Consider the following 17,829-nt stretch of genomic DNA (forward strand, 5'->3'; position numbering starts at 1 on the left):
CTACTTCTTTCTTTAGTCTTCATGAAACCTTGGGAGATAACATCTTTGATTATGAGATACCAAATGCATTTTTTCTTCAGATATCTGTTTTTCCATTTCCATTTGTTATTCTTTAATGTCATTTTGCATTGTACTTTGGTGTGATTTAGATTAAGGACACATCTGGGACTGTGGTAAAACCCAGCAGAGTAGTGGAGGAGAAATACCAGGGTTGGAAGATGGGATAATAGAGTAAAAACATTGCATTGTATGTTCACAAGAATGGGAGTAAATTAATAATTGCTTAACAAAGCATTTTCTGATTTAAAAATAAATCTGAAATTGCATTCTTAAACAAACCAGCACACAGAATGAAACATAGAAGGCAAAAGAAATTAGCAATGCATTTGGTACAAAGTCATGTAAGGAGTTTAGAGTAAAGATATGCTTGTCTTAGTGGTATCATGTTACTTTTCTTTCACCATTTTTTTTATTTCTGTTCTTAACATCTAATCTTACAAACAAACTTAAATGTTTTTTTTCTTGAAATGTAGTGTAGTTTTATGAAATCAGATATGAACAGCCTAGCATCATAGATATACAGTATGTATTTCTATAAAATCCAGCTTAATTTTGGCATCTCCAGATGGGTCTGAGATAGATTTCCTGTCCCAAAACCTAGAAAGTCTCTGCTGGTCATTGTAGATATTATTGGGCTAAATGAACTGATTGGTTAAGAAATGGCTTCCTGAGTTCCAGATAAATAATGCAGAGCCTGTTTTAATATCTGAAACATCTAGATATGAAGCTCACTCTATGCTGGACCTTTCTGATTCACGCAGCAAACAGGGACATGAATGGTCTGTGCAGCCTTCAGAGATGGCCACTCACAGTGAAGATTTGTGCATGTCCTGAAGGAAACAATTTGTAAAGAAACTTTGTAGAATATATTAATATTCAGGTGTGGGTGGGTGAGGGAAGTTGCTATCAAGTCAGAGTGGAACACAACAGAAAACATTTCAGATTTCATCCTTCAAGTAGCCCTCAGCTTTAAAATGTTGAAAATAGTCAGGTCAAACCTCTACTAAGAATTAGCTGCTTGGAAGAGGAATAGGTGGACTGCTTAATTCTGTTTATTTCAATGTTATCCCTTCCCCAAATTATCCCTAAATAAATTAGATTTTTAGGAGACAAAAGTTTGCCCATCCATACTTTCATAGGATTGGGTAGTTTGGGACTAACAAATGAAAGAGTAAGACATATTTAGGGGATATTATTTTAAATAGCAATAGCTTTTAGACCTCTCTAAGCAGTTTACAGAGTCAGCATATCGCCCCCCCCCCCCAACAATCAGGCTTCTCATTTTACTGACCTCGGAAGGATGGAAGGCTGAGTCAACTTGGTTAGAATCAAAGGAATCAAACTCCTGGCAATGAGAGCAGAGTTAGCCTGCAGTACTGCATTCTAACCACTGCATCACCACGGCTCTTTATGGCAGTGGAATTTGAGGGGTGAGGATGGCAGATGGGGGTGGGAGGTTTTACATGTAATAGCCTTTTAAAAACTTACACTTTGGAAAGATTATTTTATGGATTTTGGCAATTTACATAATTATCATTTCTAAAGGGCAGGTGAACAAACTGAGAATCATATGTAGTCAAATATACAATGAATGTGCCTGTTTGCATAACAGTTACTGAAATGAGTAATTCACCATAAGGCTATATAGTTCATTCCATGTGCATGGGGTCCTACTGTATATTACCACTTGTAACTGTGGAAATATGCAGTATGGGTAGCTGCACATGGAGAATGCTGAACTTCTAAAACTGTTGGATATGAGAGAATAATATCCCCTATCTTTTTTTTTTTATTATTGAAAATTTTTAAATTTTACAAAAACAAATCCCCTTCCCATACCCCCCCCAACCCTACCTCACCCCCCTCCTCCCCAACCTCCCAAACCCTCCCCTGGACTTCCCAGAGCTGAGTACAGGCTTAATTGAGAAAAAAACTTAAAACACTTTTAAAACCTAAACAAATTTAAATACAATCATCATTCTATATAAACTCCCTCCAAAAACACAAATTTAAACATTACTTTCTTTGAATATCTATACCTATAATGTAAAATCTAATTTCTCCCTCTTTCTTTATCCTAATACAAAAAAATAAATATATAAACCTTTGTTATACCATCAAAACTAAATACTCTTAGAAAACTTAAAGTAAATACATCCCCTATCTTTCTATGATGTATCCAAACAGAGGATTCCCAGGAATACTAATGAAAGGACACATCTTTATATCTTTCTGTTTAACAGACTTCTTTCAATGGTTAAAAACATAGCAAAAATAGGAGGGAAACACAGGAAATTACTCAAACTATGTTTGAGGCAGTACACTTATACAATAAAGGATGTGTCTAAAAGCACTAACGGTGGCACAGATCTCTTCATGCATCTGGTCAGTTACTTGGCAACGAACAAATGCGTTTTTATGCACATAGAATGACTTCTAACTAGCATCTGTACATATTGCTGGGAAAGTTGCTTATTTAACTTGTGCTCTTAAAAATCTGCACAAAAATTATTAAAATGCACTCTTCGTAACCATTTACCATTTTCCCAACAGGTATGTCAGTGTAGCTTGCTACCAGACCCCATTGTTTGTCCTCATCCTTTTTGAAATAAATCATACTTTGGAGGTGGTAAGCAACTTGTGGCACTCCGGATTTTGCTGTATTACACAACTCCTAGAATTATTGGTCACAGTACCTAGAAGTGCTGAGAGTTACTGTATATTTCCACAGCATCTGGAATGTGCTGATTCCCAGGGTTTGTACATATGTAAATATACAGTTGATTTGATATAAAGATCATGTTTGTTTCTATAATTCCATGAGAACAGGACAGCTGCTGTTTCAAAGCCTTTATTCCATCCGTTTGCTTCTTGCATTAGTAGGTTGCCTTATAAAACCTAAAGCCACAATACAAATATAAAATTCAATTGGATGTCCATGATACCAGAGCACAAAATGTTTTATTTTGTTCCTCTACTGCTCTTCTTGCCCACCTTACTGTGCTGTGTACTGTTAGTTTGACCCAGGACAGACCCTGAAAAAGACAAAGCAAATTGTCTTTTCTCTTCAAACTCAGTGAAGTCTGCTAACACTATTCACTCTTTTCCTATTCTCTCTCAACCTTCTTCCTCATCTGGCTTTAGGATGCAATTGTTAAAGGGCTTCTCACTGAGAAAGCCACTGTTTTAAAGAAGAGCATAAGCTGTGTCAGGGTTGTTATTAAAGTCAAGAAGCATAGATAGCATTTTCACCTTAAAGTTATCATTGGGCAGAGACTTTCAATCCTAGGGGGGGGAAAAGGCTGAAAATAATAAAGGCTACTAGGAGATTTGAGTAGAGGATCTCTCAAATTCTGCTCCCTGCCTGCTGTATTCTGTTTTGAAGGTGACCTATGTACCCCAGATTCTAATGGAAGGAGACAAAGATGCAAGATTTTAGCCACGTGTATAAACCATATGTTTTGATAGCTGTGAATGAATTCCTCTGCCTTGTACTGTGAGTAATATGCTGTTTAAATCCAGCAGGTTTGTGAGGCATTTGTTCCATAACGGTGTGTTTTGGCATTGTGTGATTTGACTAATTAAGTGTATTCATTTGCTTATTAAGCTCTCAATTCTCGGTAGGTAATGAGTCATGCAAGAAATATGCTGAATGCTGTATACTTTATTCAGCTGAGGGAAATAATACAGTTTCAGATAATCGGTGTAGTGATAAGGCACTGATATACTGTACGTGGCTCCTATTTTCATTGGGGTATCTGAGAAGAAAATATCATTATTTGTAATGGGCCCAACTATGGACCAGACTCAGTGTGGGATACTGTTTTGCAATCTGAAAGCCACATAGCCAGCATTTCATTGCTTCATCAGTTTTGTGTGCATGTGCAAGTTCCTTCTGTGCAAGCTTTATGAAACTGAATAGGATTGAAAATAGCATCACTGTAGATTGAAAACATTTCCTTTGGTAGAACCACAATGTATAAACATTTCTGCAGATACAAGGTTAAACACACAGGTGGCCCAATTTAACACAAAGGGTAGATTCAGGGTTCTCCTTTATCTGAAAAAGGCAGTGAATTCTTTCTTTTAGCTTTAGATTCAGCCAGCCCAAACGGTCTGGTTATTCAAGGTGCAGGGAACTCTGTTCAAAACAAGAGGATAATACCGTTAACCACCAAGGTAGAATTTTACCTCCTGAAATCATCTTTGCAATGTCAGTGCAAATAAAAGCAAAAACTGGAATACAAAATCTAATTCCCCTTTTATTTATAATTCAGTCATGTATTTAATATATCTTATCCAAAGAATGAAGATTATAATTCTCAAAATTATAATTCAGCATTCCACTATCAGTTTTCCAGCCAAAGTCTACTGTTTCCTTCCAAGCCTCTTTGCAAATGTGATTCTGCCAAAAGGACTAAAACCAAAGAATTCATGAGGATTACTCGTTCATGTCTACAGTACTCAAAAGGAAAATAAATGTTAATGAAAGTATTAGGGGGCTGCAGCTAGAATATGCTAATAATGACTGACTACAAAAGAGAACAGGATTTTTCAGTACCTTACCTACAATTATTCTTGGCTCTTCAAATCAAAGTATGTTTCTTGAAATTCCATTTATTAAATAGAGTGTCCACTTGTGCATGACGGTGCAAAATGGTTTGAGATGACATAACATCCTTAATTTAGTTTTAGAAGGGTTTGAGTGCTCAGCATTCTTTTTCACCCAATTATATTTAAATAAAATTAAACAATTGTTTAATTTATAACAATTGTCTTTTGAAAATAAATTTTTAAATTTCTAGTGATTTTTTAAAATAAATTCTGATATCTGCCATGCACTTCTTTACCTCAGAAACCTTAAAAACTGTTGATGTAAAAGTAAAGTAAAGTAAAGATCACCCACTAATCTAAAAGAGATCATTCTACTTTGCCTAATTTTTGATACAGGTAGTCCTCAACTTTTGACCACAATTGAGCCCAAAATTTCCATTGCTAAGCGGGATATTTGCTAAGTGAATTTTGCCCCATTTTGAAACCTTTGTTGCTACAGTTGTGCAGTAAATCATTGCAGTTGTTATGTTGGTAACACAGTTGTTAAGTGAATCTGGCTTTCCCATTGATTTTGCTTGCCATAAGATTTATTTTACAAGGTGATCACATGACCCTGGGACACTGCAATCGTCATAAACACATTTTGATCATGTAACCACAGGGATACTGCAATGGTTGTAGGTGTGAAAAACCTACAAACCTACAAAAGGTCCCTTTTTTCAGTGCTGTTGTAACTTTGAACAGTCACTAAACAAATGGTTGTAAGTTGAGGGCTATCTATGTACAGTGCATGTGATCAGAGTGATTGCTTGTATTGTTTCTTTGTTGATAATGTATGGGACCATTACTGGAATTCCTGCTATTTCTGATTGAGGAAATGTTATTTTAGGAACCCTGTTTGTTCACACTTTTCCTTTGTGCAGCTTCACTGAAATAATATCCAAACCAGCGGTGCCCTTTAGACCTTTATGTCTGACCAGGATAACAGGATTCTATGGAAGAGAGAAAATACAGTAGGTGCCATTTAGAGATCAAGTAGCTGACTTGTATAATATCTGATAATATATTTTTGTGCCTGCAAATTGGGATGTTTTGACTTTGCAGGATATCAGAGAGCAGTTGAGGGAGGCGGGAGCAAGACTTTCTATCTTTCTCATTCGTATGCAAAGATACATTTTTGACTTTCCTGCGCTTTGAAAAAACAGTTTTGTACAAGCTTAAAGTTGCATTCTGATTTGAAAATTTGCTGTTTTTAGTTTTATGACATTTTAGCCTGGGGTACTGTAGATTTCTTATATATTATTTTATACATCTTTACATCCTATTGATACATAACATGTTCTTTCAGGAATCTGCATTTTAAATTTCAGCTGTTAGAGAAAACAGTAAAAACAGTTGTCAACTGCCTTTACTTTAAAGCAATCCTATGATTGATTGATCAGTTGATTAAATTTTTATGCTGCCCATCTCTCCTACAAGGTGATTGTTTTACAGAATACCTCCCTCTTCTATGTTAGACACTGACCTTTGGTCTTGAGTCATAGTGCATTAAATGCTCCGCTGATTTTTGCTTTGGAGTCTTTGGTGGTCTCCCAGTGTGGTTGTTTGCTTGTAGACATTTCATCATCACTCCTAGTGAGCGTGAGGTTTTCTCCCTTTTTATATACAATAGTTTGACTTGCCAGGTATAGTTTTTTTCCTTGGCAATTTTTATCAGAAACTATAAAGGAGAAAACCACACCCCCCACCAATTCTGGCAGGACTGCTGCATATAAACAGGATGAAAACTCACAGATGCTAGCACTGAGGTTACCTAGTTGGATAATGAAACATCTGTAAACAACAATAAAGCTTAGAAAACTCCAAAGACTCCATTGTTCAACTCTGGGCTACAGATATTCTGTTCCATTGGAAGCTTTGCTTTTGCAGGTTCAGGTAGGCAGATAGGTGGGATGTGAGGAAAGAGAGATTTATGAATTATTGGAGGGCTAGTATACCTGAGTAGTGATAGTTTAATGGCCAGCAGTTGTATAGATTTGGGCTTTTGCTATTCCTTGGTTGGTGTCCAGTGTTTTGTACAAAATTGTTTCTTGTAATATTTGAAAGCAAGTTTCTTATCTTCCAATAGACAAGTAGCAATTACTTATTTCTATAGCAGTCAACAGTAAAATAAAAGGTATGCACAGACCTGGATTGAATTCAGCCACAGACTAACTCATTCCTGATTAGACAGCTGTGGCCTTTTGTAAGACAGGAAGTTTAATCAAATTACCTCAGTGAGATTTCACCATTCCATGTATATGTTTTACTGACAATTTCCTCATACTAATGCAGGAAGCTTGTAAGGAAGCAAGTAAAAACAAACAGGAATGATTTTGTTGTGCTAAATGATTTGCCAATCTTTTAAAAAGCAACTTGGATTGTGGGTTGAAGAGGGGCGCATGATAGCAGGTGAGGACATAATTAGGCTCCACATAGGCAGACAGAGGTTGTTACTTGCTTGGAATCTGGCACCAGACAGAAGTTGAGTGTGAATCTGATCTCTGCTTAAAGCAAGGATGAGCCTTTACCCTTTTGACATTAAGAATCTTTAGTGCACCAAGTATTTTTAATCAGCAAGGATAATATTGTTTGAGCCAGTGTTTATTAGAAGTGACATGTAGCCCCACTATGCAATTTTTAGACTTGGCATTATGCAACTTAGTGTACAAAGCATGACTAATATCCCTGCTGCTTTGAGAACAAAAACTAGAGTTGGGGAGTAAGGCACCAGAAAGCTTAGCAGAAACTTTTCAATAGTGGTAAGACCAGCCCTGATAAGTGAAGAAAGGTCTGTTAGGTATTAATCAAATGGATTCTGCTAATTGTCAGAAGTGTTCTTTGAATCGTTATAAGAAAAGAACTGTTGAAAAGCTAATGCTTGTTGAATCCTAAAACTCTTGAACTCAGATCTCTGTTCATTCTGGTATTCTTAAATAGGAAAGAGAACAAAAATATATGAATAAATATTTCCACACTACCACTGTTTTTGTTCTTCAGTTTTCCAAAAACAATTCAAAGACAACTTGTGATCATCTTAATTTCTGCTGTCTTCAAATTCTGAAAGCAAAGAACACCTTGAGTCAGTCAGAGTTCATCTCTAGGAAATCAAAAGGACGGTACAAAAATATGAACAGTGTCCCATTCCCTGAGCTATCACCAGTCCTGGACCAACAAACATGTTTCCATCTCTAGTCCATACAAAAGAGAAATGAGTTATGTTGATGGTGTCTATATCCAGCTGTTATTTTCAGTCGGTGTTCTGTACATTTAATTGTTTACTAATAAATGCTGAATGGTTTGACCTTAAGGAAAAATTCTTAGCTGCAAAGATGCCTTTCCTTGGTTGCACTGAAAAGTCTCCTGCAACCAGGGCTTTCTCCATTATTTCTAAGCATTCTTGCAAGTTTACTAGGGTAACTTGAGTGGGGTTGGGGGGGAGTAATAGTTTGGGATGCTTACAGAGAAGTACCAGGAACAGAATATAGAAGCTGCACAAGGGAGGAGCATTGGAATAATGGCTGCTTTGAGATGAGGTGAGGCAAGGCTTCCCAGCAACAGAAAAATAGGCTACCTATAGAATTAAAACAATTACAAATGGAAATTTTAGCTGTAGCTGAGCCAGCGACACAGATGACTGTGTGGGATTGTACAAGCACAGAATTGATTTTTGGAATGGTGCAAAGACACTGTGTAAATCAACTGTACCCATATACATACACTGTTTTATGTAGATCTCTAGTAGGAATACAAGGAAGATATGAATTGACATGCTGATCTAGTAAGAGGTGCAGAACATCTGTTGATTTGAGGCCCCAGCATGCTTTGCCTGGCATGTTGAAGGCTATTGCTTCAGAAGTGAGTGTTCCTTAACCCTCCATGACTTTATAATATACAAAAAAGATGCAACATTTTCAGCCTTACTCATTCTTGGTGGGTGCACAGAGGGAATGTTGATAGACAATATTTTTGCATTTCTAATACTGGGCAATATTATGTTTCCAGCAAATTGTTCAACTATAATATATATTACAACAAACATATCAACTGGGCATGCTAAAATAACTAGACTTCTGTGTCTTCATCATACCTATCAATCAGAAATGCATTGATTCTAATCAAGGAGCAGCCTTTGACATGAGTGACGTTGACAGAGACTGACTCCTGGAAAATTAGCCTGATCCTTTTAAAACACAGAATGCAGCCATTATATACACTATTGTGTCAAGTTACTTTGTCCAAAGGCACAATGGACATATGAAATAGTTTGCATATGAATATTCAATTCTTAAATATCTTTGTTTTCTTAGAGGAGTACAAGGAGAGTGGAGAAAATGGAAATATGAGAGTGTTAGCTAGCCAGTAGGCTTAAATGTCATAGCAGTAATTGAGCTGCCCAGAAATCATCTGTACTAGTGTTTTTTCTGCTTTGCCAGTAAGATTCCTTTTGTGCTTACTGTTTAAAAAAGGACATTAGTTAGTGTTTGCTTATTGTAATAAATAGATATTTGGATCAAGTACAGTCTTAGCAGAAAAAGCAAGCCTTTAATTCCTGCAGCATTTATGGAAACAGAACTGTCAATCTGAGTTGTCTGTCAAATGCTCATCCAGTTTTACCCCTTTCAGCAAAAAAGATCACAATCATGTGTGCAAATGTCTTGGTTTGATTGAAATGTATTAATTTTGTATAAAGAGTTATTAGGTACTGTAGAAAAAAGGTTCAGAACTAAAATAGAAATCAGTTCAGTTTGGGGAGTAGGATTTGAAAATATAATTTTCTGTATGTTTATTAGGGAATATCTTGCAGAACATATTTTTGAGGGAACATATAGAACTTCAGGTTGCAAATTCTTTATTCATGCAATCTTCACTCCCTCTTCTGCCCCTCTAATAAAGCAATAGCTTAGAGAGAGGCACCTGGTTGACATGTATCAAAAATCCCAACAGACTCAGCTAAGATTGGAAAGAACTCCAGCCTGGCATTCTAGACTGCTGCTGATGGTCTGTACAGATAATGAACGAATGTAGACCAATATCTGACTCAATATAGAAACAGTTTACTGAGTGCAGTGACCCCCATTTATCAGCCACCGGAGTTTTGCAAAGCTCACCCTCCAGCAATTCTATGTGAAACTTTAAAATCAAGACAAATGTAATTAAAATTACATTTGGTTCTTATTCTCATTGTAGATTACTTGAATTTAATTGTTCCTAGATGTTTCCTTTCAGTAAAACGGGCATGATGAAAGGAACTGAGGGTTGGTTCACTTTTATAGCACTTGCTTTGTCTGTCTGTGTGTAGTTATGTATGACGCATTTGTGTACTCTGTTGTGTATAAAAAATACACTGTACTGCTATGGCTAAATAACATTTATATTATTTTTATGCAAGATAGGGTCTTCTATGTATTTTGAACTGGTTGACTATTCTTGGTTTGTACTCTCGCCCCCTCCCTTCCAATCTATCTATTACAAGCTGCTCTACTAACTTGGCGTTTTAAGATCACAGATGCTAAGTAAGTCCTTTGATTGCCAAGAATTGCAAATTCAGACTCCTGGGAAAGGAACTGATATACCTGTTTCCTCCCTAATCTCCCCCCCTCCCCCCCTCTAAGATTTGTCCTTTATTAGCTATGTGAGATTTTAGAAGCAATATTAGATTTGCATAGATTTCTTCTTTCATGGAGATGTTCCAGTCTGCTTATAGCAAACTCAATACAGCTGTCGGACTACTTAGCTTGTGCCTTGTATAAGTGAAACAACTATTAGAGATTAAACACTTGTCATTAGAACTAATGTGCTTTTTAACTGAGGCACTTCATAATGCCAGCTGCAAGCCAGAGTGATTAATCGTTGAGTGATGCAATGTTGACATGCATATGTGAATCAGCTGGAACGATTTCTGATCATAACTTGGCTATAATAAAAACTACAGAGGATATTGTGCCAATAATATGAAACTCTGGAAGGTTTAGTCCCCCTTCTTTGCTATTTTTTTCGAGTCTAATAGCAGCTGTTTAACAGGATGAAATTTAACCAATAAACTTTTCCTCAGCAAGGAACTCCAGTTCTGGAGAGAACAGGATTTGTTCAGCCCCTTGAGGCATATTGTTCCATCAGGAAAAACTTATGTTCAGAGCATTACCTTCTCATAAAAGATAATGCTATAAGATCAGCAGTGGAAGGGAGAACCAAGTTATCAGTTAATGGGTTCCTTTTAACTTCAAAGAAAAGGCTGGCCTGCCAATTAAAGCTATGAATTAAAAATCCACTCATTTAATTATCAGCTGGATGTTCTCAAACTTAGGCATACTACTCCATCTATCTACACCCATTTTTTTAAGCTGGTAATATGAGAATAATCTGCATAATAAATTCTCCTTGTCCAAACTGAATATGAATCTATATCCTATACAGGTAGTCCTCATATTACAACCACGATTCATTGAAGTTACAACAGCACTGAAAAATATGACTTATGACAAGTCTTCTCACTTAAGACAATCGCACATCCTCATAGGTCTCTTGTTCAGAATTCAGGCAGTTAACAATTGGCATGTATTTATTGCAGTTGTAGTATCCCATGGTGGTACATCATTTGCAAGCTTTTCAGACAGCTTCTCACAAGTAAAATCAATGGTGAAATCCAGACACGCTTAATAACTGCATGATTCACTTAAGAAGTGCAGTGATTTGCTTAACAACCATGGCAAAAAAGGTCATAAAATCAGGTGTGACTGACTTAATGACCTCGGTTAGTAATGGAAATTCTTGCCCCAATTGTGATCATAAGTTGAGAAATACATGAGTAGCTTGGGTTACAGTTTCTCCAAAGGGAAAGGATATCTTCAGGGACTAATTCTGTTTAGCCGTGGTGGCGCAGTGGTTAGAATGCAGTACTGCAGGCTAACTCTGCCCACTGCCAGCAGTTTGATCCTGACCGGTTCAAGGTTGACTCAGCCTTCCATCCTTCTGAGGTCGGTAAAATGAGGAGCCATATTGTTGGGGGGGGGGCAATATGCTGACTCTATAAACCGCTTAGGGAGGGTTATAAAGCATTATGAAGCAGTATATAAGTCTAAGTGCTATTGCTGTTCCACATGAGAAATTGCCTGTGAGCAATCTTTTTGCACTTGGGGTTTCCTAAATGATTTAGTCTGCATGGAGTTCTCATAACCTGTGATCAGCATGACCATTTAACTGTTCTGTCTAAATATGAATATCAGGAAGGAGTCAGGTTATTCAAGGTTATCTTACACACAGTTGTCAAGTTGTGTTTCCAAAGGAAATTGTAGTAGAATAGAATTCTGAATCCTTTATGAAAGCAATGCTCTTTCCACGGGGTAATGAGGAGGAGCAATAAGGGAGGGGAAATTTCGTCTGTCTTCAGTGGCAGTATGGTGACATTTCTTCACTTTTCATGGCATTCCATTTAGAAATTACCTTTTCCTGGAGATGCCCATGCAACCCAATTTGGTCTAGTGGTTAAGGCACCAGGCAAGAAATTGAAAGAATATGAGTTCGAATGCTGCCTTAGTCATGAAAGCCAGCTGGGCCACTCACTCTGTTTCAGCCCAACTCACCTCACAGGGTTGTTTTTGTGGGGATTATAGAAAGGAAGAGGAGGAGGAAGCAGTATTAGATATGTTTGCTGCTTTGAGATATTTTGTAAAAATAATAAAGGCAGGGATATAAATAAAATAAAAATAAATAAAAGATTACAGCTGAAGATGTACCATTCCAGATGCAGGTTTGTGTATTTGGTATTTCTATAAACATTAGGTGCCATATTCCAGAACAATATTCGTACAGTCAAAAATGTGTGTGTTTCGGGGGGGGGGGTCACCTTTCTTTTTGTGAGCCAATGCTACCTTGTAATGATCTGATGATCCTTCTACTGGTGGGAGATGGAAATGTGGTATGATAGAAGTTTCTAGATATTAGGTACCTAGAGCTAATAACAAAAATACTCTGTGTGTAGTTGGTCAGATATGATACTCTCAGTCTTCTCCTTCTGGGTCAGCCAAGCCACATCTGGGTTTTTCTGAAGCCTTTAGAAAGCCGAATGAATCATCACTGCTCTTCCCTTTGAAGCAGCTTTGGAACTTCTAGAAGAAAACTCCCATTTTTCTCATTTCAAGTAGCTATAAATAAGTTTATTTTAAATCCATTCAAGTCCCAGTAGTCAATGGGAAGCAAAAAGTATTTAATAGTGTCACCAGAACCAGATCTATTTAATCTAAAGAACTGGAAGAACTAACCCTAACTTTGGCCATGAGACAGAGACAAAAGGGGGATTGGTTGGATTTTATTTTATTGCCTGTTTGTAATCTTTTACTGTGAAAGAATCTGAAAATCCTTGTTTTTTCAGGACTGTTGAACCCTCAATGAATTTCACTAGAAGCTGGGATTGGCTCAAGCAATTTTCCTGGTAAAAGTGTATACAAGGAGAATGTAAGCTGGAAGGACCCATCTATTTGCTGTAATCCTGCTTGCTGTGTATTCAATATATAAAAATGTATCTGAGACATCCAGGGTTACTCCATGCTATCAATGTCAAGATGGGCTGACAACCAGTACAAGCATTTGAACTGTTTCATGATCAGCCTTTTACTGTGTGGATCAACTTGTTGGCCAACATTGCTGCTATTTCACTGTAGAAATTTGAATGGTTCCTGGACTTTATTACAGATGGACATTGCTAATCTTAGATACCTTCTGGCAGGCTCCTGCAGATGCTTCAACATGTAAGTGCCAACCTAGCATTGTCTGCAGATAGTATTTTGTTTTAGATTCTACTGTGTGTATTCCTGGCTTCTTCAGTAGGAAATTCCCTTTCTATATATGATATTCATGGAACTATTGGGAATTTGAAGCCGCAAGATGTTGCAGGGTGAATTTAGCTTGTGGATGTATTTAATGAAAAAGAAGAACCATTAGACTGTAGTGCTGTTAGTGCTGTTACTGCATCCCAGACAGTATTTAGTACTATTATCTTCTGTGTTGTACACATGGCTCTTCTTGTCAAACTATAACAAAAGTCTTAATAAAAAGACCTGGGAACTGAATTACAACTTTGGGTATTTTGCTCTTGCCTTTTTAAAAATAACTTGTTTGATGAACCACCACAACTAGTATAAGGTTTCATTGGATTGTCATGACAGTGATATGAATCTTGATTATCTATACAAGACCCTTGCATTCATGTTTAGCCTTTCACACTCTCCAGCACAGTGCCTGAGGAATCAAGTCTCAGAAACCTTTTGATGCATAAACAGGACACTGATCTTCTCAATAACTGCTCGATAGCCCCATTAATTGAAAGTGTTTGTAAACCACTATATGTTAGCTCTTTTTGCCAACAGAAGTTAGATCTTCAGCCAAGATTCTCAAAAATGTGATCCTCAGTATGAACAGTTCCAGTGGGACACCCAGGAAACAGCTCTCTTTCCCATTCCATAATGCAAAATATTTCACTTTGATTTTCTCCCAGTGTGGCCAATTGTATTAAGTGGCTGTGCCAGGGGATAATAGAGAATCCTGCTTTGTGCATGGTTTATATATCACACACTTACCTAAATAAAAGCTTTCTAAATGCCACGTGTGCATTCTTCCTTCTGATAGAACATGCAACCTCATGTTTTGGATGAAGTGAGCCCTATGAATTACTCTCCTCTCTCAGAAATGACAGTGTCTATCTCTTAGGTATAATGTCTCTGATAAATCTCTGAGCAAGATACCTCCACTTTTTTTAAAAAAAATTGTTAACATAGTTGCACAGGTTTTGTAGCTCGTATCCCAATCCTTCCCACTCTGGCAATTTTCCTTCAGAAACTACAATTTCTTTAGGGGGAGGCAGGAGGACACGTAATATAAGGTTATCTGCAGATTTTCCCTACTAGAACAAGAAGCAGTGAGGAATTATTTTAACCAGAAAAACAGCTTGTTACAGAAAAATTAACACTTGGCTGCTGTTTCTACAATTAATATAAAAAGACTACTGTAGATACACAGTGCACGCATCTTCCAAATTACATCTAATTTAGTCCATCTAAACATATATAATCTTCAGTTCACATATGTTGGCAATAGTAATAATAATAAATTTATATTTTTTTACAAGGAACTTAAAGAACTTTTTAATGCCTTCTATTGTTATTCACAAGGCCATTGGGAAAAAAAGATTAAGCACATTGCTTAACCAAAGATCACCCAGTATTTATTAATTTTCAGTTATATTTTGTCTTATCTCAAGGCGGTCACAGCTTCCCTGCTTCATTATTCTCAAAACAGCTGTAACCTAAAAAGGTAGGTTAGACTGAGAAACAGCTTGTTCCCAATGTTTGTGGGGATTTTTCTGAATTTCTGGCTCTAATCAAACATGTTGCATTGACTTTTTGACCCTGTTTTGAAATCTTCAGCAAATGTTGCTCTATAGGTACCCTGTTTCATCCAGTCAGAATCTAGTATTCTAAGATATTTGATTCTGTTCTCTGCTGACATGGTTTTCTGCTTGCTTGCAGACCCAGCATTCAGATGCCATGGAGCATGCTCATTCTTCACTTGCTTTTTTTTGGAAAATTTCCTCTCAATTTTATTCTTAAAGATGTGTTATTATTCTGAAAAACTTGCAGTTCTCCCAATGCTGTGGATACCCTATTTGGCTGCAAAGGCAAGATCACACACATCTCTAAAGTCTGGTAGAGGAAGGGATTCCCCTCTAAGGAATAAATACTGACTTTATATGTAGAAATATAAAAATTGTTTTCATTAGATGGGTTCACTGTGATATCCATTGACTAGAATAATGATATAGAAGGTTATGAGAGACAAATTTGGTCCAATGATTAAAAATACCAAGCTAGAAACCAGGAGACTGTGATTTCTAGTCCTGCATGAAAGTTGGCTGGGTGACTTTGGGTCAGTCACTTTCTCTCACAGAGTGGCTGTTATGGGAAAAATAGGAGGAGAAAGGAATATTAGATATGTTTGTCACCTTGAGTTATTTATAAAAATATAATTCAAGGTAGAATATAAATAAATGTCTGTAAATCCTTACAGAATATACACAAAACAAATATGAAAATCGAAATTAAAAAAATACGCCTTTGTGGATCAGGGAGAAGATTCTGTTGCTCTTTGCCAAAACAAAAGTGAAATGAAATGTTTCAAAAACATTTTAAACTAGCATTCTCTAACCCAGTGTTTCTCAACCTTGACAATTTTAAGGCATGTGGACTTCAACTCCCAGAATTCCACAGCCAGCATGCCTTAAAATTGTCAAGGTTGAGAAACACTGCTCTAACCGATTCCCTCCCAGCTTGGGGAGCTCGTCATTCCAAGCCATCATGGCAATTGACGGGAACTATAGTCCAACACTGCTGGAAAGTACCAAAACTGAGAAAAGCTAATTTAGTGAAATATTAGGTTTCAGTTCTTCATCAAAGGCAACAAAACCAAGCTGCACTGCCAGCTGCATGTTGCAGCATCGGTATATTATTAGAGCAGTTTATATACCGTCCAAAGCTATTATATCACACTGGCTGCCAAGCAGGAGGTCCTTTTACATAATAACATTAACCCAAATTGCTAAGTAAGATGATTGCTTGTTTGCATGTATGTTAAATGCAGAGTCATCCAAGAAATGGGATTGAATCACTGGGGAGCATTGCTTTTTCAACTCCCTACTTAACTGCTTTTTATATTATGACTTGAGAGACATACATTCCCATAGCAGGCATTATTTTCCCTATAGCCACCTCCTGTCTGGGCTGCTACCATTGAAAATGTTTTGAGTGGCACTGTTGTTCCTCCGTCTGCTTCAGTTATGCTTGGTAGCCTGACGAGAACGCTGGAAAAAGTCAGGAGGACAATAGACCTACAGGTGGGATAAAAAAAAACAACTGTTAGCTTCACAAGGGTCCAATATGAAATGGTTCATCCTAGCTAGAGCACCAATTCTTGGCTAAGAGAGCAATCTAAACCTTCTATTCCAATTCTCCTGCTGTAACATTCTTCTCAGTGGAAAAGATAGGGGCAGAATTGACTTGTCTCTCAGTTCTGATTTAAGCTTCATATTTTAGCAACAGCAAGTATGCTGAAATGAATTCTTTCTATATCCCATTGCCCTAAAAACCCAACTCTTGGCACCAAGCTCTCTCATCTGAAACCCCAGCCGTCAATCTGGGGAGGAAAAAAACCCAGCATCAAATCCTAAACAATTGCACTGTGGAAGCTGGCCAAGAATCAATTACAGATAAAACTTCTCTGGGAAGTACAAAAAGAAACTATCTAGTTCCACTGAGATGAGGAACAGCCATTTGTAATCAAGATGTCCTGAAAATGGTGTCACTGCTGAATCTGTAATGGCTTTGACTACATTGCTTGGGCACTAATATTATATTGCAGGGCCTATTTCTAAGTTTGCTACAGATCAATAAGAACAGCTCAAGTTGTCTGTATTTTGAAGAGATTAGATTCATTTTGCATCTGGGACCAGATTCCTTGATGGCTGGGACAAAGATATAATTGCAGGTAGGTCTAAATAGCTCTTCAGCCCTGAATGCAGCTGCACAGGAGTTCTACTACAGCTGGGTAACCAAATGGAGTTCCAGGGTCCTGCTGTCTGTCGCTCACATTTTTATTCTTCAATTGCATTTTACATAAATATTAACAATGGCCAAGTCCATACATTATGTTAAGTCATGACTTCATTAATTATCATTTGTTGAACAACCCCTATAAAGACTGATATTGCTTAATATATTGCATGAACTCATATATAATCTTCCCCAAATCTGGCTGCTGTCCAACAAATGTGTCCTAGATTTTTAGGCTAATGTATGCTAGCTAGTAATTATCATGATCCTAACACAGAAAGTACATTACATTGGGAATTCTATGGAAGGCTAAAATATTTTGCAATCAAGAACTGGTGGCCCTTAATTATAAGGTATGATACTTAAAATGACTACTAGTTCTCAGTTCCTTAAACCACCCAGAACTTTGAAAGAGAACTGCTGTAATAAGCAAACAAGTTACTTGCCCATCCAGTGAAAGCCATATGCATATGAATTTGATCAGCATTCATTCATCTCAGATGTAATCCTTTTTTCCCTCTGTTTTTGCCAGTAAAGTCCATAGAATCTGGGAGTCCTCTCTCTTACATGCCAGGGT

At 37.2% G+C, this 17,829-nt stretch overlaps 1 protein-coding gene across 2 annotated transcripts in view; it reads left to right on the forward strand.

The window, feature by feature from the left end:
• Positions 1–13,721, forward strand: part of KCNC4 (potassium voltage-gated channel subfamily C member 4) — a 30,066-nt gene extending 16,345 nt beyond the window's left edge. Inside the window, exons 4-5 of one of the 2 annotated variants that reach the window (XR_005554269.1) lie at positions 2,614–2,816; positions 13,025–13,721. Coding sequence is in view for 1 of the 2 variants with exons in the window: in XM_039323112.1 (XP_039179046.1) it covers positions 13,025–13,044 (20 nt within the window). In the remaining variant the exon portion in view is untranslated. The remainder of the gene's footprint in view (positions 1–2,613; positions 2,817–13,024) is intronic. The other variant, XM_039323112.1, reaches the window with a different exon arrangement.
• Positions 13,722–17,829: the final 4,108 nt, after the last annotated feature.

The sequence above is a fragment of the Crotalus tigris genome, unplaced genomic scaffold, assembly GCF_016545835.1.
Source record: "Crotalus tigris isolate CLP2741 ecotype Arizona unplaced genomic scaffold, ASM1654583v1 scf7180000024167.7108832, whole genome shotgun sequence".
Lineage (NCBI taxonomy): Eukaryota > Metazoa > Chordata > Lepidosauria > Squamata > Viperidae > Crotalus > Crotalus tigris.